The sequence below is a fragment of the Anabas testudineus genome, chromosome 24 (assembly GCF_900324465.2).
Source record: "Anabas testudineus chromosome 24, fAnaTes1.2, whole genome shotgun sequence".
In the NCBI taxonomy this organism is placed as follows: Eukaryota; Metazoa; Chordata; class Actinopteri; order Anabantiformes; family Anabantidae; genus Anabas; species Anabas testudineus.
Genome location: NC_046632.1, coordinates 4,288,836 through 4,315,868, shown reverse-complemented (window position 1 = coordinate 4,315,868; position 27,033 = coordinate 4,288,836). Strand labels below are relative to the sequence as shown.

At 40.4% G+C, this 27,033-nt stretch overlaps 3 protein-coding genes across 8 annotated transcripts; 2 read left to right on the top strand and 1 right to left on the bottom strand.

The window, feature by feature from the left end:
• The first annotated feature begins 478 nt into the window (after positions 1 to 478).
• pla2g7 (phospholipase A2, group VII (platelet-activating factor acetylhydrolase, plasma)) lies at positions 479 to 6,463 on the top strand. Of its 6 annotated transcripts, none has more exons than XM_026341677.1 (11): positions 479 to 804; positions 1,323 to 1,454; positions 2,005 to 2,155; positions 2,561 to 2,654; positions 2,766 to 2,834; positions 3,833 to 4,004; positions 4,240 to 4,353; positions 5,310 to 5,401; positions 5,674 to 5,844; positions 5,924 to 6,072; positions 6,145 to 6,463. In XM_026341677.1, the coding sequence occupies exons 1-11, from the start codon at positions 745 to 747 to the stop codon at positions 6,243 to 6,245; spliced, it is 1,305 nt and encodes a 434-aa protein (XP_026197462.1). In that variant the 5' UTR covers positions 479 to 744; the 3' UTR covers positions 6,246 to 6,463. The 6 variants fall into 6 exon arrangements, with proteins under 6 accessions (XP_026197462.1, XP_026197463.1, XP_026197467.1 ...); XM_026341678.1 differs by having other exon boundaries at positions 480 to 804; positions 1,326 to 1,454; XM_026341682.1 differs by having other exon boundaries at positions 482 to 710; positions 1,326 to 1,454.
• A 734-nt stretch (positions 6,464 to 7,197) lies between these two features.
• Positions 7,198 to 19,753, bottom strand: tdrd6 (tudor domain containing 6). Its single transcript, XM_026342203.1, has 19 exons — positions 19,518 to 19,753; positions 18,474 to 18,551; positions 12,725 to 18,264; positions 12,484 to 12,548; positions 12,269 to 12,355; positions 11,959 to 12,013; positions 11,468 to 11,520; positions 10,796 to 10,850; positions 10,457 to 10,524; positions 10,306 to 10,369; positions 10,144 to 10,223; positions 9,814 to 9,832; positions 9,532 to 9,599; positions 9,108 to 9,162; positions 8,984 to 9,012; positions 8,851 to 8,896; positions 8,641 to 8,708; positions 7,958 to 8,012; positions 7,198 to 7,705 (listed from the first exon to the last, which is right to left on the bottom strand). The coding sequence occupies exons 3-19, from the start codon at positions 18,186 to 18,188 to the stop codon at positions 7,626 to 7,628; spliced, it is 6,411 nt and encodes a 2,136-aa protein (XP_026197988.1). The 5' UTR covers positions 18,189 to 18,264; positions 18,474 to 18,551; positions 19,518 to 19,753; the 3' UTR covers positions 7,198 to 7,625.
• Positions 19,754 to 22,769: 3,016 nt separating this feature from the next.
• sf3b6 (splicing factor 3b, subunit 6) lies at positions 22,770 to 25,294 on the top strand. The gene is made up of 4 exons (XM_026340715.1): positions 22,770 to 22,895; positions 23,557 to 23,675; positions 24,425 to 24,563; positions 24,766 to 25,294. The coding sequence occupies exons 1-4, from the start codon at positions 22,866 to 22,868 to the stop codon at positions 24,853 to 24,855; spliced, it is 378 nt and encodes a 125-aa protein (XP_026196500.1). The 5' UTR covers positions 22,770 to 22,865; the 3' UTR covers positions 24,856 to 25,294.
• Positions 25,295 to 27,033: the final 1,739 nt, after the last annotated feature.

Below are 27,033 nucleotides of genomic sequence, written 5' to 3'. Positions count from 1 at the left end.
GGCTAACACGCCATCCTCCCACTGGGATCGTCTCGTCTCCGCTCGTTTGTTTTCTGCCGCCCCCTACAGAGCGGGGGTTTAACTGCATGCACATTAAACATATACACGGGTCACATCACAAAAAAAAAAAATACTTAGCAAAAACAGCACGTTTGGGCTGCACTGAAGGGAACGATGTGTCTAAAAAAAAAAAAATAATTACTATATAAATTAAGATAACTGTTGTCAACAAATACACGTGCTGCAGGCTGCAGGGCTGTCTCCATCTAGAGCCATGTATACACTAGTTCACCCAATTTAACAACATAAAGAGACTAATGCAAGTGTTTAAAGGGATATTATGAGCTTGACGCACTACGTGGTACAAATATGACCACGCTTTAAGTTCATCTTGTTTTGAAGTTATTGGGGTGCGGAGCAGCTGCAGTAACACTGTCCCTCCACCGCTCTGCTCTGGCCCCCTCCTGTGCTAGCAGTGTGGCTAGCTAATGCTAACGCCAGCGGGCTGTCAAACTCCTCCCAGGCGACCGACGCCAGCTGTAAATGGCGAGAAACTGAAATAAGTCCGTTGGCAATGTTGCGAAATTGAACTAATAACATTGGCAGCCGTACGCCCGTGTCACCGGTAGGCCTTGTTTTGTGAAACGACGCTAAGTTGGACTAAGTTGACGCTTCGTGTGTGACCGCTAACCGGACGGTACTTGCCACCTGTGAGTTAACTCGCTTTCGAAACTACCGAGGTCGATGTTTGCTCATGGAGGATATATACGGTTATTAGTCAAGAGGCTGTGCGACTGTGCGAAGGCAGGTACGGCTTGAAATAATAGTTTTCACTGACAGCTCAAAGTCACTGGTAGAAAAGGGAAAACTAGCTGTTTGGCTGTTCCATCAAGATACGAGTCGCGCACTGAGCCGCCTGTGGTGGAGGGACAGCTGATTTCTGCTGAGCCATGCTGTCCTCCTGTCTGTCACACTTAAATCCTCCTGAGTCTCACTTAGACAACTAAAAAAAAAAGAGTCAACAACTGGAAGATCTGAGCAGAATACAGCAGACTGAGCTCACAGTCTAGTTCAGTATACCAAGTAATACTTAGGAACACATGGGCAATTAGGAACCATAGTAATGGAGCTATAATAACAATGTGCTGGCGTTTAAAATGAACTGCCTGAGATCAGTATCAGCACTCCAGCTGTGAGTGCCTGCTTTAGGTTTTGTGGTCAGATCATGTAATGTGAGCGTGACAGTGATCCTGGTGAGTTCATTTGAATTGTTTCCTGTGCAGATGATTAAATGTTTATCAAGCCTGTCTTCTTTTCATCAGCAGACCAGAGCGGGTAGACGCTCCTTCTCTTTGGCCATGGGGAACAGAAGTAGTAATCATCTCGGGATCCCTCCACCGAAGGGTCCCAGTGCTGTGGGATGTACTGACTTCATGATGGACCACACTGCACAGGTAGCAAGTAAACCTGTTTTTTTTTTTTTTGTACTTGCTATGTTCTATTGAAATATTCTAGTGACAGCTAAACAATGTGTTTCTTCATGAATAATATCACACAATGGAAAAGGAAGGGATACTATGATATGAGATTTGTCTACTTATATGAGCTAGGTCATCATCAAACTCACATCTGTATTTAGGTAGTGAAATCCAGCATGACAAACACTTACTACTATACTGTAGTATTTGAGTGTTATTGAAAGCTATGTTACATACAATATGTTGTAAATAGACCAAAATAGAACATTTGGGTATATGCTTGAATTGTCACTTATGTCACGCCTCGTTTCACAACTGAGGTGTGTGTTGTAAAGTTGTTTTGTTTGCAGTATTAAGAAGCTGATGAGCGATTCTCTCTTCCCAGCAGTTCGTCAGTGTAAAGAGTTCAGCAGGATAAAGAATGTCTTCACTAACAAGCTGTGAACAAAATCTTTATGTAATAGTCGGCATGTCTCATTAAATAACAGTGTATTTGTGTGAACTTTCATTGCCGTCTTGCCAACAGGGCAGCTTCTTCAGACTCTACTATCCTTGCCAAGAGACTGAAAAAGCTGAAAAACCGGACTGGGTACCAAGTAGGGAATATTTTAACGGCCTGGCAGACTTCATGAAAATCAACAGGACTCTCAGTGAAAGGATTTTTAACTACCTCTTTGGTAATTTAACTTCAGTTAGTAACATGCAAAACATTTCAATTGTGTCTCACAGTTTTTTCTCATTGATGATAAATGTATTATACTACAGGCGTACAATCTTATACCACACCACTGCTTATTATACTTCCTATTGATTCTTTAGTGTTGGAAACTTTTTAATGTTTCATGATCATGGTTTCGTTTCATTTCTGTACAGTGTAGAATTTTCACTTTTCAAATCAATTCTCCCATATAACCTAATAACCGAGCAACAGTAATGTAACATTGACTACAGGGAAAACTATAGTTAAAATAAATACTGTATCTCTAAGTTAGTATTCACAGTAATATATAGTCTGCATAATTTCTGCTATACATGCTGCTATTGTGGTTCATATGCTTATGATTTTCACGTGTTTATTCTAGGGTCCTTTAAGATTCCAGCCTACTTGGATGCTCCATTTAAATCAAATGGAAAATGTCCTGTTGTGATATTCTCCCACGGCTTGGGAGCCTTTAGGTACACATAGTAGTTTTGACACTGCTGTAGTATATTGTCATCATGAATTGGAAGTTTTCCTCACTGATCACCTTCTATACATGGTGTAATTGACATCTTGGTGTTTTCCAGGACGTTGTATTCAGCTATATGTGCAGAACTGGCCTCTCAGGGTTTCATCGTGGCGTCCGTGGAACACAGGTGACTGCACAAAATATTTATAAAGGAAGCTTCTTATAATGTACAGTTCAGGACAGCTTGACAGTTATTTGTGTATTGTTTTTAGCCATTCTGTATAAAATCTATGTGTATATTACCTAGTTTCTGACAGTATGTATATTGCAAAATTGAAACTATTGCCACATGTCAGTAGGAGGAAATTCTAGTTGGGTTAACCAAGCAAAAAAAAAAAAAAACAGCGGGCAGTTTCCTGCAAGCCACTGCCTGTTTATCAAGTGGAAAGGGTGTGCAGACAATAGTACCAACCAGGTCATCACATTTCTTTTCATTATAGAGACAAGGGGATCATATGGAGATGGACATAATGGCCACAGTTAGTGAGTCACTCATGTTGATTGGAGTATTTCACAGAATGTTAGCAGGTGGTTAAAGCCACAGAGAGAGCATGTGCCAGTGTTGTGACTGTGACAGTGTGGCCATGAGACACACTTTACATGTGATGATCAGAGGACGAGTTCAGCCAAACTTGCACACCCACCGTAGACATTTGCTTTGAGCGAGAGACATGGTAACCAAGCAACACTGATCCTCGGTTTGCAGATAACACATCAGCATTAAATTATCCGACTACTGATCTGTAATGATTTTCTCCTTATTCACTTGAAACAAGAAGTATAACCTTTTCTAAGTAACACGAAGGAAGTTGCATTTATCTGAAGTGCTGCAACTGTTTATTGTTTTTTCCATTACCATCATCTACAGATGCTCATTTAGTCACTGGCATGTTGCAGAAAAGTGAAAAATGGCATTTGCACTTCATCACAGCCTGTTAATGAAGCATGGGGCCAGAGATGTTTGGCACTTTTGCTTGAAGAATGGCATAAAACAACAATAACAAATTATTTTAGTTGCTGTTTTATCAGTTCTATAAAAAGGGAAGCTTCCAAACGGATCCAAATAATCCTTTTAAAACGCCATCTTAAAAAAAAAGCTTCATTGACTTTTCCTTTATAATGCAGAGACCAGTCAGCCTCAGCCACGTATTATTTTCATGAGAAGACAGAGTCGGAACAGGCACGTAAGAGTGCACCCAAAACTTCTGCCTCAGCCCAAGACAACTTGGTAAAGGAGTGGATGTACTACAGAACTCTGCAGCGCGGAGAGAGCGAGTTCCCGCTCAGAAATACACAGGTAAAAAGTATTTGCGTGGAACATTTGTGTACACTAGGTTTTAATACGACACAAACTGAACTTAAGCAGCACACAGCATGACACTTCAGATTAAACCTCATCCCCGTTTGGTCACCAGTCTCTAATCTTTTATCTGATCTTTGACATTTAAACTGTCCATTATTTGAAAATGTAGGATTAATCTGTGTGTTTGAGATTCTTCCTTTATAACATAATTATTTTCTGTCACTCTCAGGTGAAACAGAGGGCAGATGAATGCATTCTAGCTCTGGATAAACTCACTCAAATCAACTCAGGGAGACCAGTGCAGAATGTTTTGCAGACCCAATTTGACTGGACAACATTGGAGGTAACCTTATTATGAACTTCCATATATGTCATGAGCATCAGCTGGACAGCAGGATACAGCATTTAGTAATAGACAAGAACACAAGCTAGAAAGTGGCAGAACATGGCCTAGACCAAAAGAAGCATGAAGGATATTGCAAGTAGCAAACAGAAAATTAGCAGGTTATTTGGTAACAGAATCAGTACACAGGGACTGACCACCAAAGACTCAGTCTATGCAACCATTACTTGGTTTTGGTTCACTAGGACTGCACATTTAGTATTTTCACCATCTACGTTACATCCTATACAACGATTCAGGGACTCCAGATAAATCTCAGTGTGTAAAGACCAGGAGTGGAAATTACTATCGAATGTGTGGGACTTTGAAGATCTTAGGTGGCACTATATGAGAAATGGTCATGCTGCCAGGACGAAAATAGTCACATGGGTTAGACGTACTTTGGAAAACTCTGTTATGCAAGCTGATAGCTACACGTCAGTTTTGTGGAGAAACGTAACACAGTTGAACCTTGGATCAGTGCATGGGGAACTTGTATGTTGACCATTGTCACAGAGTAGCAAACTGAGATTTTAGATATGCTGCTATCAAGCTGCTGCTTTTCTGCAGGACAGGTGCAGTAACAAGATGAAGTTGATAGTTTGCAGGCTGTAGTGCCTCTATTACTTTTTCTTGTCACTGTATTAATTCATTTGGTAATACTTGTACTATGCAACAGTATTTTAAAATAAAAAGCTACAGTGTATGCGTTCATTATGATGTGGTTCACTGGTTTTTGTGGGTGCTCAGTGTTAGAAATAAAACGTATATAAGGTTTAGGATATGCAGTCAACATTTGTTCCAACAGAACGATGTGTGTCAGCAAGATTTACCCTTCAAACTGTGGTCAGGTGGCAGAAGCTAGACCAAATAAAAATTCTGTATCGCTCCTTTCTTCTTGTCTCTTGGGCCAACAGAACTCCATGGATCTGTGCAGGATAGCCGTGATGGGACATTCGTTCGGAGGGGCAACAGCAATTGAGGCTCTGTGCAAAGAGGTTAAATTCAAGTATGTGCATTTACAATATACATTCAGGAGAGGCATAATTTAGTAGATTTTATGTTTTACATATTTCTTTATATTTGAAACCTCAAGCTTGTGGTAGATGAAAACATGGTATTTATAACAGTAAGATACAGCATTGAGAAACAACATTTCTAATACCAATATCAACAACATGCCAAACAAAGCTTGTCCGTAGATCTACTGCAGATCTTTATTCTCCATCTCTTTGGATTTTCTAACAACCTTCTCTGGAAAACTCTAAAATCTAAAATCAGATGTGGTGTAGCGCTGGACGCCTGGATGTTTCCTTTAGATGACGAGGTCTTTCCCCGTGTGAAGCAGCCGATCTTCTTCATCAACTCAGAGAAATTCCAGTGGGCGGGGAACATCATCCGCATGAGGAAGCTGGACTCTGCCGTCATACAGAGGAAAATGATCACAATCAGGTACAACGTGAAGCAGCTTTTAAGCAGAGCCGAGTTCAAAACCTGTCGTTTCTGACACTGTTGTGATGTATTCCTGCAGAGGTACAGTTCACCAGAGTTTCCCAGACTTCACTTTCCTGACGGGCAACTGGATCGGGAAGCTCATGAAGCTGAAGGGAGAGATCGACCCAGAAGTCGCCATAGACCTCTCCAACAAAGCAACGCTGGCCTTTCTGCAACGCCATCTTGGTAAGATACAGACTTCACTGTCTTTTTAAACTTAAATTCTGAACTATACTAAAGTCGACTTGGATTTTGCAGGTCTGGAGAAGAACTTCAATCAGTGGAACCGTCTGATTGATGGGGAGGACGACGACCTCATTCCAGGAACAAACGTGAAGGTACTTCAGTCTGCCATCTGAACTGCCACTGTGCCTCACATATTCCAGGAAAAACCTGAGACTGCCTTACGATTTTGCCACAAGGAAGGGAGTCAGTGGAGCGCCAAGCCAGACCGACTGTACACACACACACACCTTATTTCATATGGACTGAAGATACAAGAGGAAAGCTAATCTCTACCTCAGCAGCAGGAAAGATTTGTTTTGTTTGTTTCATATAGGCCAGAATGTTGCAAACACGCAGCTCAACCCATCTTTTCATGGTTGGTGAAATCTTTATTACCAGCGATTTTTTAAAAGGAATACTTTTAATCATTCAGGCTTTTAGTTTGAAAGCCAGCTGAAGAAATGACCATCATACAATTACTGTAGGTCTCTGCGGATGAAAGATATTCCAGCAGAGACTAGATACTCTATGATTGCAGTGTGAATACGTAATAAGGCTTTAAATGAGAAATTCATTCAACCAGTGGATGCTAAGATGCATACAATTATAGATTAGTCTTTATACTAGAAAAATATGCATCCACCACGATTCAGCAGCTACATTAGCAAGTCAGCATCGTTAGGATTTTAACACTAAACATTTGCATCAAGATGCCATGTCTGAACTGATAATACTGTTCCCAGGTTATTGACATGTAACAGACTCCAACTTTTATACAATAACTGTCTGATATATTCTCATTTGTAAACAACAGAAATACAATAAATCTGGTTTATATACGCTTGTGTTTTTATGTCACTTCATCTAAATGACATCTTCCATGTGTACAGTCTTTGTTTGATACTATAAGGAACTCGGCAGAAGATTTTGAAGGTCAATGTAAAGCTTCTGAAAAAGGTTGTAATCCACCACCTGAGTCATCAAAATCCATTATATAGTAGCTTAAAGCTCCTCCAAACGAGGTGGCATGAATGCAGGCATTAAAAGAAAACCGACTCCTCTCCACTCATATGTAATTATATTTATTGTGCCAACATAAATAAATATTATGTGTCCACATCAAACAGAAAAACTGCATTCTAGAGAACTGTAGCATTTCACCTAACAACCATTCAAATCAGTTTTATATTTTAACAAAAGGCTTATACTTAAAGTGTTTCTTTATAAAGAATAATGTGGCCGTTAATCAGAACAGATCAGCTGTTAACCAAGCTAAAGTAACAGAGTGAGCAACTCTCTGTGGAACTCTTGTGGTTTTGTCAGCTATTGCATTACAAAGACAATTTTTAACCAAGTGGTAATTAGAATTAACAACGAAATGAGCCTTTAGACAAAAAAAAAAAAAAAAAAAGAAGAAAGGTTGACTCTAGGTGCAAACAAAACAAAACTGAACTGGAACAACTTATATATAGAATCTGTAACGAACACCTCAAATCAAAAGGAGCTGGAGGCAGCTACTCTTCTGGCTGCTGCTCAACAGCACAACTATCACTGATCACCAGAGAGAGGTGCGTTATCTTGAGCAGCTGGGCCTCTGGAAAAGAAGGACGATAAAAAAGCTATTGGATACTACATGCAACACACATCACTGATTTTACATCCAAAAGGAACATAATCAGAGCAAGTTGGGAACTGAAAGGGAACATGTCAGAGCTGCTGCAGACTGCAACAGATTCAATAGTTAGTGGCATTAACACAGGAAGGATAAGTGCTTCCTGCTGAAAAGGTCGACTTATCAAGTGAATCAAAGTGATAAAGACGGAAATCAAACAACAGCATGACTCACCAAAACTGTCACCCGGAGATAACGTTTCCTCTGAAAGCACATTAAAGTCAAGATCCTGGAAAATTAGCAGCACAGTCAGAACACGAACTATACAACTTGGCTCTTGACTAGGACAAAACATTTTGGGCTTATTCAGTCTGAATATGGTATCCAACGAGATGAAACGCCATTATACTGTACATTTGATTTGCATTGTTTTAACAGAATCAGGCTGCTGAATGCTCGGGCGGGGCAGTGAAGACAACACCTGCTGTGCAGCAGGAAGGGTTGTGAGCACTAACAATTCCTGCTTCTGCATGAATGAAATGAAAATGTTGTTTACTGAAGGCCACCTGCAAAAGAGAGAGGGTGACTGCAAGAATGTTCAGTGGAGACCAAAACCTTGAAGCTTGACGAGTTAGGCCCGCTTTGCTGCCTGCAGGCCCAGATAACCGTCTATGAATTCCAAGTTGTCGTAGAAACATGTAAAACGTATTTATTTGTTAACTGGTTTATCTAGTTTTAGCAATTGAAACGTCAGCTAACGTTTCAGGTCACATTTATGCAGAAACAGAGGGTTCACCGATGTTCAACACGCTGTAGTATAGCACCTCCTTTGTACCTCCAGGGTAAGGCTTAGAAACTCAAACGTGCACATATAGACTTGGCTCAAAAGGGCAGCTGTTATTTTCTAGAACGATTACCTCTTTCTGCTGGGGAGGTGTGTGCACCGCTGGCTCACTGTCTTCCGTGTCAGCCTTTGCTTTCAAGTCTGAAAGAACAAAGATATAATCTGTTTCTGCTTTCTAACTGTGGTATTATGTTTGTGGTCAAACGTGTAGGTCATGTGTTAATATTTAAAATGGGGGGACAAAAACAAAAAAAACTGTACTGTCGCTCATCAGGTCTGATACCTCTGCAGTTCGGACAGATCTTTGCCATTTGTTCAAGCAGGCTGCCCTAAACAGCAATAAAGACAACATTTACTTGTCAGTGTTGTGATGTTTGGCAAATTCATTTCAAATTTGATTTACTAATCTCTCTTACCATATCCAAGTCAGTGTCAGACAGCAGAGCTGCACAAGGAGAGAGGAAACACGTCACTTGAAGTGAAGACCTCCAGTAGTTAAAAGAAGGAGAGCAATGTGGAAAAGATGACAGAGATACAAACCAGAAAGCTCCTCTTCATCAAGAGCTGAGCTCTCGTCTTCAGAAACCGAGTTGCTCTGCAAAACAGCAACAATAATTAAGATTCCACCTCTTTCTCCAGTACTGAACAAAGCCCCCGCTCATGTGGAATTACCAATCAAGACTGAAATACTCCCTCATCTTAATCCACATATGGTAAATGATCTTTTAACTTAATTAGTTAATTTTTATTGTGGATTAGGCAGCGTGTTGTTATTTGAAATAAAGGCAAAAATGAGTAGAGAATTCAACTGAGAATTACATCAACACGACAACAAATTCTCTATAATTTGGTAGCATTAAATTAAATCACACAGATTTCTTTCATTAAAACCAGACGAACAAGTTTCCAGACTGATGTCAATCTAATATGTTTTAAAACGGACAGAAACTGGGTTCTGCCTTACTTCGTTTGACGTGGTCTCTTCCAGTGGGGAAAGCTGTCCAAATTCCATTTCGTGTTGTGAGCGCGCTTCTGTAAAGAAAATCAAAAACCCCTCCTCCATCATCACACTGCTGACGTGAACCCACAGCAGGACATGAACAGGTTTTCTGTAAGCAAAGCTGATGACTAGATGTGAACCTACTCGTATGTAGTAACCAGTGGTTAACATTAATTATCAATGTAACCCTAAGCCTGCTTTATTATTTCCTAATAAGAATAGTATTGAATAATGAGAAAAACTCACCAAGTGACTTGTTCAGGACCTAGGATTTAGCAATAAACATCATCATTTACATTTCACACAAAACCCAATACACACTATAAATACACACACCTGAGATTTTTGTCTATAAACTGCATTAAATAACCTGTCAAGTTAAAGTGAAAACATGTCAGAGCATAGCAGCGTGGAGTCGTATGCTAGCCCTAGTTTAAGTTCCATACTGCAGGTTTAATTGATTATACTACATTTTAAATTCAGTCTGTTTTTAGACCCACTTTGGAGCCACAGAGTTTTAAACTTCATAGAGAAACGTGAAAGTGCAGTGTGGAAACTCATTGTGATGTAAATTACCGTTTCCTCTGCTGTCACACTCCTGAGACGCTCATCTCCTGCACTGGTGACTTCGCTGTCATCACTCAGCTCCTTTGGATCTGCAGTACAAAGGAGAATTTTTAAAACAAATGCTGAATGAAGCATCACAGTGGCAGATTGTTGATTTGTGAAGTGTGATACCCGTGCAGACGTCTGTCAAACAGGCCTCTTCAACAGTACAGGTCACCTCTTGGACATCATCACCCTTAACAGCAAAATAACAAGATTCACGTGTGAGATGCAACAGGTTTTGTGGTTTGACTGCAGAAACCTGTGAATTCAAAGCCATTACCGTGTCTGGAGAGGGAAGTGTGTGGTCTTCAGGCTCATCGGCTGCTGTGACTGCGTCTGTGAACAGCGCTGCAGAAAGACAATCACACAGACAATCAAGGTGCTGGAAAAGGTTTGTGAATGCTTCCCTGCTTACTAAGAGTAAGATAACCAAGATGCCTTATTTTCCCCATGTTTAATAACCAGCAAACTAAAGAATGCAAATTCCATTATTTACATGGAGCAACTAAAAACGCCTACATCAATTGTTTCAATTACTTGTTAAACTATTGGTTCCAAGTATGACTTCCTGAAGTGTTTCTAAACAAGCAATTGAAAATGTGAGATTATTGTAACCAGCCTGAATATGAATCCTCATGATGAGTCACAGTCTCTTCAGCTTCAGCTGAGTTCATCTGGAAGAGAAAGAGAACAGAATCAGTCACTGAACCATTTCAGATGACTCATTAACTTCAGATCTTTGTCTGAAATGAATGATGTCTTGTAAAGCCATCACCTGTAGGGTAACAAGCAGAGGCCAAAAAAAGAAACTCCACCAACCAAGCAGATTTTTAATTCTTTTTTAAACCACCCAAATTTAGTCTGTTTTTTTGTGTGCATCACATATTATATACATATGTCTCTGTATTTTATTGAGATAATAAGGTATGTTGGAAACAAACTGAAAGAGAACAGAGAAACATGACAACTTGACAAACTGTGAAACACCAATGACCTGAAGTCTGCACGGCCCCAGAACGCTTCGTTTTGATAATGTACTGTGCAAATGCACAGTTTCAGTTTTAATGTAGCTCTGTGATGAGAACCGACCCACCAATCATGCAAACACTCTAGTTCTTTCACACTTACGCACCAAATAGAAAGTCTGTCAGCATTAATGACTTGGTGAGTGTTATTTTTGGACCCTGTAAGAAGCTACATTGGTATTTACTAAAAACAGCACTACTCATAAAGCTCCTTCAGAGTACTGCATTTCTGACATTACTTTGACCTTTGTGGTAACATTACTCACCTCTTCCTGTAGAATATCAACTCCACCTTCAACGTCCTGGTCTGTGGGAGCATCTGTGAAGACAATCAATCACACACTGTTGTCAAAATAGATGCTTCAGAACACACTTGATTGGGATTCTGTGAAAAGTCATTTTCTCATTTCTGTAAAATGACTTTTCACCAACTGTACAGCACATAAACCAAAAGATGCTACAGTATGTGGCAGGGTAACCTAGCCTCCATTAGATAATCTCATAGCCTAAGCATAATCTGTTCAACACAGTTTTCTATTAAGGCAAATTACCAATAGAAAAAGTATGCTGAATTAACTTTTAGCAGTTCCTGTGTACAGTGCACCAATGAATGTACAGACAATTACTTTAATACTAGGACAAACAAATATACAATGATTCCCATTCAGGTTCTGGAGTTTTGGTTTTTTTTTTTGACGTTAGAAACAATGATATACATGGGAAGCATGTTGTGTTGTGTGAAACAGGAATCACTCACTGCACAACTGCTGCACAGGGAGCTCAAGAGAGGGCAACACCAATGCAGTGTCAAACTGTGAAAAAATAAATAAAAAGATATTTTTCAAAATGGATTGTTTAACACAAAAACCTTAATCTCAACTAAAGCTTTTTATGGAAATGAAGTACAGGACATCACCAGATCTCAGCATATCACATCTGGTTACAAACTGGTGGCCTCTCTAGTTCAGAGGAGCACGTGCACTTTTCTTAAAAACATAAAACACTGTCCTCTTGTAAAGTCCTCATTATTCTGTGTATGGTGAATTAATAGAAACATCATCATGTACCTGCATTAAATCTCTTGAAGTCATTTCAGTTTCATTTGTTTCATGCAGATCAGTGCTCTTCCTGGGACCAACTGCTTCACGTGGGACCTTCAGATAAAGATGACGCTGTATTAGACTTGTTCAGCTCGATAAACTCGTACATTTAGGTCATAGATAGATAAACTACTGTATATTCACACAGTATATGTAAACGTATATGTTATCTCACAATTTACCAGTTTCACTGTTGTCTTACTGGTGGTGCCAGAACTGTCCCGCACAACAGTCATCTCAGTGTCATCTTGGTCACGAATATGCAAAAAATAATAATTTACATTTCCACAATTAATCACAACTTGCCAACACGTGGGCATGAGCAGGAAACAAAAATGTTTAAAGCTAGTCATAGTCAAACCTGTCATATTATGTATCAATGAAAAAAATAAGACAAAATGGTGGAATGAATGTATTGCTTACTTGAACTAATGATGTCAAAGCTGCTTCCCATGTCCTCCCAGGTGTTCTCCTCCTCTAAATCTGTTGTTTGAAGTTCCAACACATCTGGTGGATCTTTAAGTTTCTCATGCAGTGGAGAAATTAGGTCGTCTGTTCCAACAGTGTCCAACACCGAAGCAACCTCCACTTCAGAGCCTTTGTCAGTTTCACCTACAGTGTCACCTCTCAAGGTAAAAATACCTTGGTCATTTTTGTCATCAAGTGGAGATGTTAGCGTTTCTTCTATGCCACTGTCACATGGCAATGGGTCTTTGTATTCTGTCTGATATATTAGCGTAGTAGGTACTCCGACAGCCTTATTACATTCCAGTAAATTCTGGACCTTTTCTTCTATTGGGGACTCAGCCAAAGTCTCAAAATCAACAGAATCTTCATAAGTCTCACTGGCCTTTGAACTACTCCTTAATTTAACCTCATCTGCTGTCTGAAGCTCAACAAGCTCATCAGAGAACTGCTCTTCAACATGGTGGCTTTGAGGGTGAGCACCAGCAAGAGCATCACCTGGACCTTCAGGACACTCCAGTTGATCCTTAAGTAGTGCAGCTTCTTTCACAGCCGAGTCACGCTGCAGTGGTGGTTCATATGAAGAGTGGAGTCCCACTCGAGCTGGTTCTGTTTCTGTCTTGGTGCTGTTCCACCAGGTTTTCATCACCTCGTTTATTGTGCGACCATCACATTCCATCCGCACAAAGCATTTGGTTTTTTCGTTTCTTTCTACCCTAGTGACGGTCAGCTGTAACAACTTCTCTGTTGTAAGTGTGGACAACTCATCAACTGCACCACTGTTCCAAGATCCACATGAAGAATCAAAGCCTTCGATCTCACACAAAAAGGCCTGTGGAGGGGTTTCCACCAAGTAAGGGGGTATTTCCCTCACATCTGCAATGTTGACATGGGACATGTTTCCATAGTCCACAAATAGAACACAGAGATCATCTCCATCTTTAGTGATGACCTCTGCACGATAAAAAAGGTTATCATCTGAAAACAGGGCAATGCATGGATTGCCAGGGGAAAGGGACCCTGGGTTAACAGACTTACACTTGCCTGCAGCCACAACTTCTGAGACAGTTGATGTTATCTGATCAAGTTCTTCTGAATCAGAACGCTGACACCAAATGGTCTGAGCATCAGTTATGGATGTGATATAGACCTCCAACTGCTGCCCCTCTAAAATTTCTTGTGGGTGGTAATGTGGAAGATGGAGGTTATCTGGCACATGGATGGTATCGCAGTTCTGGCCAGGTTTTTCCTCAGGCTGTTCAACTGTCTCTGAGAATATTTGACTACCGTTGGTTGAATGCGAAGTGGGTGCTGTGCACAAAACATTAACTCCATTTTCTTCAAGACTGACTTCCCACAGTGACCCAGATCGCCTGATAAACCTACACTTTAGCATCTTCTCTCCAGTACCACCAATGTTCTCTTTGAAAGCCGACACTACTTCTTGATTGCATACTTCGTCTTTGTTAAGATCTACAGCACTGCTCAGCATGCAGTGTGTGCTGTACGCAGGAAGCTCCAGGAAAGACTTATTAAGTCTGCCTATCTTGGAAATTGGTGTCATCGCAGTATTTCCAAAATCAACAAACTCAACGAGTGCCATTGTGTTGGCGTGGACCTCTCGTACAACTGCTCTGTACCATGAGGAATCATCTGCAAACTCTGCCTGAACAAGATCACCTGGTTTCAGATATTTGAGGTCATTAGTCATCAGGGTTGATTTGGGATAGTTGAGCTTTTCAGCAATTGCGTATATTTTATCCTCCTCACTGACAAGCTGAACATAAAAACTCAATGGGCTGTTGCAGTGAGAGACGTAAACGTCTGCTTCCATACCCAACGTCACAGAATTTGTGGGCAGGTCTGTAACTTTAGGGAGTTCTTCAACGTTCATTTCTTTCCGAGATCCCGTACCAGGTAGCTTGGATTTGATCAGCTCTTTAGTGTCTGTCGGAAGACTTCCTTTTTTTAGTTCAACATGGGCACTTTTTGGTTTAAAACCATTACCTATATTACTCTGGGTTCTTCCACATGACAGTCTTTGGTGAGGAGACTTGTAGAGCTCTAACGAAGCAGCTTTGACTTTCTGGTGAGAAACCTGTGGTGCACATTGCACATTCGTGTCAACAGGCTTTGGCTCAGCCCTCATTTGATGTGCTGGTTTTGGTGCAGAGAAACTAATTTTGATGTCTTTTGTCTGATCTTCTCTTTCAGGATTTTGTTGTGGTGCAGCTTTTGGAGTCTTTTGTGCATGTTTCGCTACCTCAGATGTTTTTCGGCCGTGATAGATGACCAGCTCTTCTTTGTGCATCTCAATCTGAAACATCTTCTTAATCTTTGAATTAATCTGAGTGTTTCCATGATACAGCTCAACCAGCAATTTTCCATCAGGTTCTCGAGCCACTACTAGAGCTCGGAATTTACAGTCTGTTGCATTTGACTCAAACCAGCTGTTCATCTCTATGGGAACATTGGCAGGGAGGTCAGAGAGACTACACACAAGTGCTTGAACAGGGACAGACATGATGTCACTCGCTTCTCTTGGAACTGGGAGCAAGTCAGATTTGTCCACCTCAATTGTGTCACCATAATCCACAAAGTGAACCAGAACTGCTGGCTTTGTGGCCTTGATCTGTCCCCTGTACCACTTCCCATCAGTGTATTTAGCAAAGCACAAAGTTCCAAAGACAGCTGGAAGCTTTACATTTTCTAGCTGACAGCAGAGATTGCTCACTTTAATTTTCAGATCATGGATCACGTGAGCATTCCTCTCAAGCTGGCAATAGAACTGACTAACATTGTTCACACAAGTCACTGTCACCTGTTCCTCTGTCCCAGTTTTGACATTGTGCGTTGAGTAGTAGTATGTGTCCAGACGGAAAGATGGTCCAGAGGATTTTTTGGGAGGTGCACTTTTAAAAAGATTGATCATGCTGGTGCAGACACTCTCAAAAGGGGTTTCTAGGTCCACAATATTGAAAACAATCTTCTGCTCACTGTACATGACAGCGTATATGGTGCACTTTAAAATCACAAAGTTAGATGAAGCACTTTCTACAAAGTCATGGAATCTTGCTGTTGCTTCATCACTCCACTCATTTACAGCGGACGTAGGGTCAACAGGGTTTAACAGACTGCATCGAAAAGCTTGACCTTGCAGAGTGAGGAATTCTGGGCTTATCCTTCTCAGGTCATAGAGGGAGACTGTCTCTGTCTGGCCATAGTCAACAAACAACACGTCCACATGGGGTGTTTCATGTTTGTGAATTACAAGGGCCCTGTACCACATTCCATTGTCAGGGTGGCGAGCAACACAAGCGGTTTCTACAAAAGGCTGAAACTCACTCCCTGCATATCGAGCCTGTATATCATGCATGAGCAATTTCAAGTGTGCTGCATTTTGTACTAGTTGGCACCAGAAGTCATTTGGGCTTGTGATGTAGGACACACTGACATCAAGGACACTTCCAATGGGAAACATATGCTCCTTGAATGCAGGAAGAATTCTTTCACTGTTGGTAATGCCTACGGTGTTCTGAGTCTGGAAAGACATGCCATTGTTCCTGTATACACCTGAGTGTCTGCCATCTGGCAGTTGTGTGGAAGGCATAGAGGCAGGTTGTATGCTCATTTTGAATTTGGGTTGTGTCTGTGTTTCAGTTCTTTCAGCAAGGCCGGAACTACACATCAGTGTACCAATATCTCTTTCGTCCTGTGATTCGCGATTTGTTATTTGGACAACATAGCAGTCATTGTGTCTAGCTGTCACATGTATACTTAGTACTTTATCTGTGACTGCTTTGATGAAAAACTCACAGGCACTTTCACTCCATCTCCCATCTTTTGGTCTTACACCAGCCAGAGCGCATTTCAGTGCAAGCCGTGGCAGCTTTTTGAACTTGTCTGGAAGGGTTCTGATGTTAATCCAAAACTCTGACGGACTGGATACATGATGGACAACTGCCACATGTGAGGAGTTCAGAGAGAGTTCTTCAGCTGGTAACTTCTCTGCTAAGCCTTTCACTTCCTTTTCCTCCCCAGTTTTTCCAGGATATAGCATTCTTCTTTGATGAATGCTATATCTTTCTTTCTGGGCTGAAGACTGACAGCTGTATGCAAGGCTGTGGATGGCATAATCTTCTAGCGTTTTCTCACACTCAAGCAAGCAGCTTTCCTTGGAGCCAAACAAGTTATTAATGTTGGTGTTTTCATCCCCAAAGAGTGTGACATAGTTTACACCCTCAGAGATGCTTTGGTACTCAAATTTAGCAATCACCGTCTTGCACAGAAGGAGGTTCCTAAGAAAGTCAATCTGACTGGAGGTCCATCCAACACCTTTGTCAGTGATTCCATGGAGGGAACAGATGTACGTTACAACTGGCATCCTAAAGAACTCTGTTGCAAGTGGTCTCACGTTCTCCACTTGAACAAACTGTTTTGTTCCATAGTCAACATTCAACACTTCCACCACTTTGTTGGCTGGGAATACCTGTTGGAGAACAGAGCGGTACCACCTGCCATCACATCCTCTTGTAGCACATGGAAAGCCAATCATCTCTGGACCTACAATGCAACTCATTAATCTGCCCTCACAGCTTAGTTTCAGTTGCTCTGAGATTTTCTTTAACTCTTGTGAGAAGACCTTTAACTGGCAATAAACCTGCTGTGGATTTCTCACTTCTGTGACAATGACCGTCTCCACCGTTCCTGCTGGCACCTCTGGATACAAAAAGAGCTCTCGCTTGTGCAGTCGCTCACCTGCTCCCTTGGAAATGAATTGAGTCTCCGGTGACACTTGAGCTCCACTACGCGACTGTAGTGACAGAAGTACAAAGTCACGAAACCTATCTGAAGACAGCTTCTTGGCAAATCCCATTTCATACATTTGTGTGGCTATGCAGGGGATGTGCAGGAGAAACATCCTGTGGGGTACCAGTACATCTTGCACATCGGCTTTCACAGACTTCCCGCAGAGAGATTTCAAAAACTCAAGAGCCACTGGAGACCACCTATTCTCAGGTAATAGTGGTAATAAATTAGCTAGCACACAAAATTCCACTTCAGGTGGCAGTTGGAAGTACTCCTTCTTACCCCATGCCAGCTTGCTGGAGGTGGTGCCAAATGTCATCCCTTTATCAAAGAGATACACACTGTATTTCGAGCCATTCCTTGAAACTATGCGGCATCTGTACCAAGTATCATTTATCTGGACCAGGCATTGGTCACAAGGATTGCCTTCAAACTCTTGAAATGTGTATCCAGGTGACTGAATGTCTTTAGCCAGGCACTCATAATCTGCTGTCCTTTCCTGGCTAAATTTCCCCCAGAACTCCACAAACATGCAGTGGGGATGCAAGTGGACCCTGGTTATGAGTACTGTTACATTTGATCCTTGTGTAGGAAGTCCTGGGATCGAAGACATTCTGGCGGTTTCATGAATTACAGCTACCCATGATCATCTCTCTCAACAACACTGCTGTGTAACCACTGGATGTTATCTAGAAAACAAAAGCACACAACATATATGCACCCACATAAAACATTGATATAATATACAATAATTACTGTTCAGCAATATTTTAGGAGACATAACCAAATGTTGATCTACTATATAAATAATTTGGTCAGTAGTAGTAGTTGACACCATTTTTTTGGTTAGTGGAAGAGGAAAATGCTACCTGTATTAGCATGTCGCCAAAATACTCACTGCATCTATTTGGCTTTTGACAACCAGGAGATGACCAAGCTTGCAGAAATCTTGATGAGATCAGATGTGATGGTAAATCTGAAACCATGAAGCCCAAACACAAAAGAAAACTGACTTAATGCAGCTAAACAAAAGCTTTTTATATATGTGTATGACAGTCTCCTTTTGTTTAGAAGAAAGTCCGGGATGCATTCAAACATTCTTTGTGCTTTAGTACAAGGGTTTTTAAACATTACCACAAAACTAAACACTAAGAGTGATAACCAAGTTGCTGGTTTTTGTATCCACCTCAAATAAAGTGTAAAACAAAGCAAAAGCCAGAGCTTGACATGTACATTGTAATACTTTCATTTATATTTATTTATATGAATTTAATCGAAACCCAGCCCAATTATACACATTAGGTCTCCTAAATACCCTACAGTATAAGGTTTTATTTTGAAACATTAGAAAACATGACATTACAACCGCACATTGACCTTCACTACTAGAATATGTAGGTGCAAACTGAAATGCACTCTTAATATAAGAGTAAGAGACATTAACAGAGATCATTTTAATACAAAGCACGGAAGATGAAAGAGCATTAGACTATGAGTGTTGTGCTAATAAATGTGTTTTTATATATATTTCTAACCACCAGATAACAGCAGGCATTTCACACGTAGGTAGGACTAAATCAGTGCGTTTAGAATAACTGCAGTCACTTTAGCAAGCTACACATTTTGTTATCTTTTTTTTTAATATAATTTAACGTAAATCAACTAACTTTCCTCTTCCTGGTCACAAACCAGATTTATTAAGAATAATAATCATTAAACTCCTGCGTTCAATCACACTGTTAGCCAACAGAGCAGAGGGAGCACGTTTCGCTAGCTAGCTAGCTAGCTAGCTAACTAACTGGCTACACTCAGAAGCAACAGGTCCGTTTCCTCCAAACAAGAGTAAAAAGTCCTGAATAAACACATAATAAACACATAATGAAAAAAGCACAATAAAACAAGAGGTCGGAGCTGAAAAAGGAGCGGACTGTCGTCAACTCACCATCTCCTCCACGACAGACTTCCCAAATCAACATCCACCGAGCAACTCCACACGTCAGGCCGCCGCTGGCCGCCCTCACCTCCCACACACAGCTGGCTGACGGCGGACGGTGCGTTTCCACTCCCGGTGAACTCCGACGTGTCCGAGGATCCGTTAATCTGATCCACTCCACCGTGAACCGGCGGCGGTGACGGTTGATTAGCTGCTAACGCTAACTAGCCCGAACCGCGCACGTGCCTCCGTTTTTACGCTTTTTAACACGTGCGACCCGGAACTGTGGCTGTGTCACCCACCTCGTGACGGTCAAGTTCATGTTCGTTTTTAAAATAAAAAATAAAAAAAGTGTGTTGTAATCCGAATTCCTCCTTATTTTCTCTCAAAGTGGACTCAAGTCAGTCGATGTTACTCTTGTTAAAATGATCACAAATATCTTTCGTTGAAAGATTACAAAAATATGAATTTTTAATGTAGCATTTGTGTCCTGCGGTGTGTAAAGGTTAGTATTTAAAAAAATAATAAGAAAATACAGTCCCCAGATTGCGAAGCCCAAGCTGAATAATAAAACCTTTACATCACCTAGCCAGAAGTATTGTCACATGAAAGACTAGCACTGATCCTGAGTGTAGATCACAGTGGTACTGGCCTGAACATGGAGCTACTACACAAGGTGAATTACCTGCTCTAACATTTGTTTTAAGAACAAAAGAACAAGTACTCAATCAAGTATTTTAACTATTGGACTTTGTTGAGATCACAGCATGTACATCTACTGCTGATTTGCCCCACATGTGCATCACAGAATTCAGAACAGCAAATATATTGCACAGTCACATTTTATTGTATGAATATATTTCTTGAAATGTTTTGCTTTTAACGTGCGGAGCAGGGAAATATTTCAACATTTCAGTAAATGCAGCACACTGATTTCACAGTATGAGTTTGTGACTTGCTTCTCAAGTAGTATTCATATCCACTGCCATTTTTATTCAACACTTTTCCTGTGCAAAGACAAACAGGCGATGATTGAGGCAAATGTGTGAGAGCTAGACCTTCTGACAGATTGGTTCGAGTGTTAAAATTTACAGTGTCTTCCTCTGATTGGTGTAACACATTGCTTAAGTAGCTGTTTTGTTTCAGGGAAACACTGTTGAAGGCACAACAATGAGGAAAATGTTGCATCAGAAGTGATTTCAGCAGCACTTTCCACTGCACAAGACAGGATGGAAGCAAACTGCTCAGTGTGTGCATTATACAGAATATGAAAGCAGACTCGTACTCAGGCTCAACAATACAATACTTGTCTTCTGTCTTGCATAACCGCTACACCAAGCAAACTAAATTCATCATCATCATTCATTCATCAGTTCATCATGTGCTCGAGACCTGTCACACAGACTGTCAAACAGCTGGTTCAAAAATCATATAGTGCAACTATTCAGCACCATGAATCAGTAACAATGAAGTTATTCCAAATGACTGCACAGCATTACTGATCAAGATATTATCCAACCTTATCCATCATTTTCTTTTGCTGGATTACACCACTAGGGAGAGCCACTGCACCATAACCTAGACAGGATGTACTTACTGTCACATGTAAAGATCTGTGGATTACATTAAAAACACTTGATAGGTTGACAGCTATGTTGCTCAATTATTTATCCTCTCCCTATGTTGCCAGCAAGAGCAAGAGTCCTTTGGAGCCTTGGAGACGGGCTCCTTTGCATGGAAATTAACAAGTTGAGGTTTGGGAATTACAACATCATACGACAGCTCCAACTGCATAATAGTAATAGAGTAGTTTCAGTCTATTATGTGACTGTGTTTGACAAATCAGGCAGTCAACAGTTAAACATCCAGAATAGCATGTGTCCATAAAATCGTGTCATAATAACATAGAATAAATGTGTGCTTATCTGTCTAAATAAAAGAGTTAACCTACTTATAAGATTAAATATTTTTTTAAGATTATTTAATATTTTCTAAGATTAAAATTACATTCAAAAAAATAAAGTTAATACATACTTTATTGTGTAATGAGTTGGTTTTCAATGCAGGACACAAACTTGACTGGTCACATTTACAAAGGATCACTTCTGCAAGCCAGACGCCGGCTGTTGAACCTCATAAATGCAGAAGGGAAAGACCGAGAGCTGCTGTGGTTCTGGTTTGTTCGTGATAACTACTCGACTATCTCATCACACTCTGGGGCTGCTCTTTGGTGGAGACAGGCCACTGCCGCTGTTCTCTTCCTCAGGGTCTTACATCTTCTTCCTACGTCCGAGTCTTTACATTGCAGATATGGTAAACCAACAGTGGACTGACATAAGTACATGTCCATCAGCTCACTCTAACACAGCTGCTATGGTTGTCCTTCAGGGCTCCCAGCTTCAACTTCTCAAAAAGAAACTGAGTCAGTATAGTTAAAGGAAAATAGCACGAAGTCTGCAGCGTGAAACATAGTATCTGCTGGTACTCACAAAAGAGGAGAAGAAACTTTTCAAGCATTGTGTTCTTTAAATCTTTACTTCTGTTGACATAATGTTTGTACAGCACTGTTTAATATTCATGAAATACACGATTGTCTTCTCTGACACAATATAACAAAACAGTTTGTTTCATTGCCATATTCCATATTATAGTATGTTAGTGTTTCTAACAATATGGTTCCAATCCTGTTCAGTTGGCCAAGACCTGCTGAGTGTATAGTGATACCCTGGTAAATCGTTGTATCTCAAGATACTGATTACCCTTCATAATGCCCAGCCCTATTTACCAGGGCTATTCAGGTTTATTTATTTTTCCAGGACAGTTTTACTTTAAAGGCGTTGCATGAGCCTGCAGCATATAGAGATGGATTGGCTTTTGTTTTGTGGGGTTGTCATGTAGTAGACAAGCAGCATAATTGCTTTAATATAAATAAATATTGCCTTTTAGAGCTTCATTAATCTCTTATCCACTTGACTGACCCTGGATGTATTATTGTTGTAAGAATTTTTTTTTTTTCATCTCAGTTTGGATTATATTGCCATGCCACATCATCAGAAGGCTTCCTGACATGTCACACATTTCTGTCATTTTTAGATTGAATATCTTTCAGTAAAGACTGTAGGCTACTGTACAGCTCAACAGCTTGCAGGGTTTGTCAAACATTAGGCAAATGAAGTTCTGCGCGTCGCACGCCCTGCAGGGGGCAGCACTGCTCGTTTTTTAGTCCACTTGCTCAGACGGAAACGGAAAGTACGTCACCAGCTGGCGACAGCTGCCATTTTGGTGTTTGGAGTGAGGCGCTGGGACTCTGCGTGCTTATTGCTAATTGGTCTTATTTATACATTAAAACATTTCACAATGGCTATGCAAGCAGCGAAACGTGCTAATGTAAGTCTGAACAGTGTATTTTTTGAATAATATTGCAAATAATATTAACTTGGTAAGAGTTACAAGCTAGCTTCATCCGGCGTTAGCATGGGGTTAGCCAGTTAGCACAGTAACGAAGTGAAAACAATCACTGTAAAGTTATTATTTTATGTAACGTTACTTCTTCTTTCCCTGACTGTTTTCAGTAGAAAAGGTTTTGCTGTACCTATTAAGATGACTTCTCAGTGCTATTATTTGTGTGAAATCTGGTTTTAGAAATGTGTCGACATGTAGTTAGGCCTAGCTAACGCTACATGTTTACACATTTCACAAATCAAATGTATGCTGATGTAAACATTTGATCACCGTCGCCTTGACATTGTGTTATCTGTGTTTAATTAGTATTGATTTAGAATACAATTTATATTATATATAAGTGGATCATATGGCCAGTGGGAAACTGAAATGAATAGAAAATCAAGTTAAAAAGCTCAATATGGTAGAATTATAGCTGTAGACTTTCCATAGTACAGACTAGATGATACCACTATATCTATATTTATTTTTATGGTATATATTTAAACATAATTGCCTTAGCAGGGGTTTTGATGCCTTGATGGATGTCGTAGATCATCGCAGGTGTAGCTTGTGAACATATTTTACACTTACTGTTCTCTTGCAGATACGATTACCTCCTGAGGTGAACAGGATCCTCTATGTCAGGAACCTTCCTTACAAAATCACAGCAGAGGAAATGTATGATATCTTTGGGAAATATGGACCAATACGTCAAATCAGAACGTAAGTGGAAAGAGTTTGCATAGATGTAAATAACTCCGTTTATGTGTGTAAAGAGGGGTAGGGGCTAAGCAGCAGTACCTGTTTCTTTACAAAGGAAACCAAAACGTGAATTCTGACCTTTTACGTGTTAATTAAAGCACCTGAATTTTGCTACGTGTGACGATGAAACAACTTTACCTAGACTGTTTTGACTTTTATGTCTGAGGTTAGCTTGAAACAGGTGTTCATTGAGTGATCTTAGACCCAACACAAAAACCTTTTCATTGCGATTTAAAAGCCCAAGCATCATAAACGTAGTACTTAAGTACATCAGATGAATACAAAATGTAATAGTCCAATAAATTAGGATGTATTATTATGGATTAATCTTAACTGACACCTGTCAGTATATGTAACATGTTTCAGCTGCAGTTTTACTTTTGTTTACACATGAATGCATCAGTAAGGATCATCTACGTGGTAGTTACAGAGCATTGGGATTTCAAATAAAATATAAGAACACGTACTTCAACTTGAATGAAGTATTAGAAATGATGCTGAAGCTGTAGACTACTGTTGAAAGTACAGGTATTAGTCATTATAAAACAAATGTACCTTGTACCTCACTTGTAAGTCGCTTTGGATTAAAGTATCTGCCAAATGACTAAACAAAACGCAACTGCTTGGATTCCATAAAAATGTAGATACATACTTAACTTTACCCAAGTTGTAGGATCCTGAACATTATGATTGCTGTTTTCTTTCCTCAGGGGGAACACACCTGAAACAAGAGGAACAGCCTATGTGGTGTACGAAGACATTTTTGATGCCAAGAACGCCTGTGACCACCTGTCGGGCTTCAACGTCTGCAACCGTTACCTGGTCGTCCTCTACTACAATGCAAACAGAGTATGTGAGAGCATTACAGTGTCTGTAGATGCAGGCATACACTGCCACATGTACATACATTTAGTAAATGATATATAATAGCATTAGTTTGGAAATGAAAAGGTCATATAATCTAAATACCTAGAAGATGTGAACAGTGTATTGTCATTGCATCATTCCAAATCTAATTTATCTCTTTCTATTTTACCAACTCCTCTCCCAGGCTTTCCAGAAGATGGACACAAAGAAGAAAGAGGAGCAGCTGAAGCTCCTAAAAGAGAAATACGGCATCAACACAGACCCTCCAAAGTAACACTGTGGAAACCCTCTGCCGCCCATCTGGAGTTTTTTGCTCATGTACAGACTTCACATACGGCTTGCGTTGTGCTGATAATGATTACAGTTGTTGAAAATATTTTTGATGGTGAAATTAGACATTTTGTAACATGTTTTGCTTTTTCATGCTTGTTTCCTAAAATCTGCCGTCAGTTTTATTTTTACTATACAACCTTTTTGGTTGGTATTTCTGTCAAAGTGATTGACATAGGAGTGAGAATACAGCAAGAAAGTTTTTGACTAGTAAGACTGTTCACATCTTAAAATCTGCCCAGGCAGGTTGCTTCACTGTCTTGTCTGTCACACTCGCCTCTGTTTGCAGACTTTTAAAGTAAATCAAACCATGGTCTGCAGTGTTCAGTACACACTATGTACAGTATATGGTTTGTGTAAAATAAAATTTCCTTTTCTTAACACTCTTGCCTCCTCTCACTTACACACTGCACATGCAACATAGGGGAAGCCATGTCCTCTGTGTAAACCCTTTGACATCTCTGACCACCATGTATTTTCCACACAGGAAAATTAGGTTAAGGATTCACAGGATTCAATGGCTGGTGATGATACAGTACATTATGAATTGGAGTTTCTAGAACACAACGTCACTGTGAAAACTTTGTAATCAGTGGGGTGATGCCAAGAAGTCACGAGTAAACAACCTTGGCTTTTCAGTCATTCCCACTGAAAAGTATTTGTGTACACTGTTCAGTAAAAATGTATACTGTTGCATCTGTTTCATTGACAGGACTCGAGGATTGTTCGTTTCTGAGTCCAATTATCTTTTGTTGATGTCATTAGCCAAGCAGTAGCACCACTTCATCCACAGTGGTGGAAGAACTCAAATCTGCAACTTTAAGAAGGTTTAGAAATGTCATTTTTTACATCTCACTCCACCTCAAAAGCTTTTCAGCTGCGTGGTTCCACGGTGGTGGAACGACCAGCCCAGCTCTGCACGCTCAGCTGCCTCACTCTCTTATTTTCAAAAACTTGCTGAAAGCAGAACTATTTCAAATCTTTCTCTGCACCTAAAAAATAAAGAAAGGAAAAAATCTGAATCAGTTATTTCTAGAGCACTTTACTTTGTATCTTACCTAAACTACCTAATCTGGAGGAAGATATTAAGAGCAATATTTTAATGGAGTTCAATACCATTCACATACATGGGCTCCCCGAATGGAGCAATAGGAAGCAAGTTAGAAATTGGTGAAAAGGTAGCAACTGATAGCTGATTATGCAAACTGGACTAATCCAACCCAACAGTGACAACTGAATTTCCTTCATCTACCTCTAAGTGTTACTTAAAATGAACTTTATAAACTTTTCAAATGATCATATTCTAGATGCTGATGCTGAAGGTTTTCTCGACCTCACTGGGATGTTGTGTTATGTTTGACAAAAGACAAATAAACCTGTCAACCACACTGTCCTGCAGACCTCTACGTGAGGTTGCTTAAAAACACACCTTGTAGACTGAACATGTACCACAGCACACAAGAGCCCATAGAGTTCCTTTTATTAGATTAAACCACAACACAGGGAGTAGTGCAGCCATGTTGTCAGGGACACAATACATGCTACAAAAGAATTCTTGTACACGGTTGCCTTTGCTTACATTTGGTATGTTGATAGCAATAATAGTAACAACAGAGTTGGAATTAGAAACATCGTCTGGCCAAAGATGTTCATGTAAAGAAGTTCAGATAACAATCCTGACTGGGAGAAGCGACACTGCTGAGAGATGACTGGTGAAGGACTGGTGTGCTAGTTCTTTATTGCAGTGATGTATTTAATGTCTCCTTAAGCCTTCTTTAGCTCCTAGTATCGGCACAGGGTGGGAAGGTGTCTGTGGTGCTTTCGGGTAAACTTAGTGAAAGTCGCGTGTGACTTCATCGATGATCTTCCAAATCATTTCTAGGAGGAGCCACACTCCGCTTAACTTCTCTGCATTTAGTGTGGATCAGTACGTGTACAATGCGAGAGGGAAGGGAGTAAAAAAGTACAAAAAGATCGACTGACTGCTAAAGAGAAATACTTCGAGGGAGTGGGGGCGGGCGGATTGTTCGACCTACTAACACACAACTGGACGCAGCCACAGCGTTGAATGGAAACGCTGCTCACTGCTCCTCTCACTCCTTCATTTACTTCCACTGAAAAA